Genomic DNA, 2,500 nt, shown 5'->3' with positions numbered 1-2,500 from the left:
GGGCTTTGGCTTTGGCAGGGGTGCAGCAGTGGAGGTTCTGATTGGGAGCCATGTTGTGAGGTCACTGGGGTTAGCATGGAAACTGCTTTTGGAAACTTGGTCGGGTCATAAAAAATCTGAAATGCGATGTCTAGCGGCATAACAACCTGTTATTGCCTAGAGTACAGCTGTGCTTCCAAAAAAATGGTCGGTGGCATGCACACACACACACACACACACACACACACACACACACACATTTACTGAGCCATACACAGACACAGACCCAAAGGCACTCTCACTCAGATGAATAAAGAAGCATACACACACAACTGTCTCTCTCTCTCTCGCTCTCTCTATCACACACACACACACACACACACACACACACACACACACACACACACACACACACACGCATACTGTACACACACACACACACACACACATTGAGAGAGAAGCACTGACTAAGACACACATAGACACACTCAGAGACTCCCACAAAGGAATTTCCAGGTCCCCTCCAGTTCCCCTATCACCCTCCCCTCCCTCCAGTTGGACTTTCTCTGATGATGACACGACCCTCTCTGACTCACTGTCAGGGTGTGTTCTCAGACACGTCACCAGTAAACGCTCACACGCGCATCAACACGTACACTCTCCTATAGAAATATGTTCTCTCCGCTCGCTCATATACAGTACTGTATACTCTCTCTCTCTCTCTCTCTCTCTCTCTCTCTGAGGAGTGTGTGTGTGAGAGAGGGACAGTTTGAGTGCTGCTCTTATTGTAGCAAAGGCCTTAAGGCACGGCAAGGCACATTTATTTCTTTAGCGCATTTTTGTATGCACACCCAAAGCATCAAGACATCAAGACCAGCTCCACACACAGACATCAAGACATAAACGGACAAAATAATAAGTAATTTACAATAAATAAAAAGAAAATGCTGGATGGGGTCTGTTGTTCTTCGTACATTGAAGCCCAGACTAAACAAGCACACACACACACACATACACATACACACACACACACACACACACACATACACACACACACACACACACACACACACACACACACACACACACACACATGCATCTGCAATGCTAGTCTCTCTCTTTCTCTCTCCTACTCAAAAATACCCACATGCAGCACACGCAAAAAAAAAAAAAACTATTAATACCATAGATCCGACAACACTCAAACCTGTTGCTACGGTGATGCCGATGACCTAACGCTCTGCGGTACTCTGACCTCGGACACCATGGCGACGGGAGTCGGCAGAAGCCATGGTGAGACGGGCGTGGCTCTGGTGAGGTCGCGAGCAGCCGGATCTGGTTCTGGCTACAGGTCAGAGACTTTTACGGGACATTCTCAGAGAAATATTTATCCACAGATGTGGCCCTTTACTGTAAATATGACAACCCATGAGCTAGAAACCTGCGGCTATAACACTCAGTTAGAATATGAACTGAGCTGTGGGTTGAGTGGAGTTCTTGTTGAATCGATCCAAGAACTGTCACTATACAGTAGCTTCAACATATGGAGTCTGAAAAGAAAACAACTCAAACTTAAGTTTTTACACAAGGATTGAGGTGTAAAGGTGATTTTATTAGACATCAACACAGCACTGAGGCCTTGGTGGTTTTTATATTGATGTGTTGAAGACCAAATAATGGAACTCAAGCAATCACACACACACACACACACACACACACACACACACACACACAGACACACACACACACACACACAAACACACATACAAACACCTGCACACACACACAGACACACACAGACTGACACACATACACACACACACACACACACACACACACTTCTTAAAATATCATCATGCAGAGACAGGTCTCTCTCTCTGTGTGTGTGTGTGTGTGTGTGTATTTAGATGTGTGTGTGTGTTGCTGTGGCGGTGGTAGATAACAGAGGAGTTAGTAAGAGCCTGCAGCAGGTGATGATAGTACATGAGTCAGTGTCTGCTCCCCCAGGCTCCAGAGCAGCAGGTCTTAACCATCATAACAGCCCGGGGGGATGCGCTAACGTCTCTGACACATGCTGCTGGGGCTCAGGCTGTCTGCCTAGGGCCTGGGGCCTGGGGCCTCAGTCAATACAACACACACACACACACACACACACACACACACACACACACGGAGACAGAGTCACATACACATGCATGCATACATACACATGCATGTGTATGTTCATGGGTATACGCGGGCACAAAAACACATGCACAAACACAAGAATTCTCTTTCTTTCTCTCTCTCTCTCTGTCTCTGTCTCTCTCACACACACACACACACACAGACACATGTGAAAATGCTCTCACATACAGTAATAACACAACACAAGTCAGCATGTGGATGTCTGTGTACGCATACACAAACACACAAATGCATGTACACACACACACACACACACACACACACACACACACAAACACAGACACAAAGCATGCATCACAAGCACAAGACAACACTTCACTCCAGAACACACCTA

General features: G+C 46.5%; 1 protein-coding gene across 1 annotated transcript in view; it reads right to left on the bottom strand.

The window, feature by feature from the left end:
* Positions 1 to 2,500, bottom strand: part of LOC134078923 (uncharacterized) — a 21,216-nt gene that overhangs the window by 2,306 nt on the left and 16,410 nt on the right. The window contains exons 4-5 of the mRNA XM_062535089.1: positions 1,235 to 1,324; positions 1 to 37 (exon numbers count right to left, since the gene is read on the bottom strand). The exon at positions 1 to 37 is cut by the window's left edge and continues 157 nt beyond it. Of these exons, the coding sequence (XP_062391073.1) occupies positions 1 to 37; positions 1,235 to 1,324 (127 nt within the window). The remainder of the gene's footprint in view (positions 38 to 1,234; positions 1,325 to 2,500) is intronic.

This window comes from Sardina pilchardus, chromosome 4 (genome assembly GCF_963854185.1).
Source record: "Sardina pilchardus chromosome 4, fSarPil1.1, whole genome shotgun sequence".
Lineage (NCBI taxonomy): Eukaryota > Metazoa > Chordata > Actinopteri > Clupeiformes > Clupeidae > Sardina > Sardina pilchardus.
The sequence above is the reverse complement of the archived record's forward strand: the minus strand, read 5'-3'. Positions and strand labels throughout refer to the sequence as shown.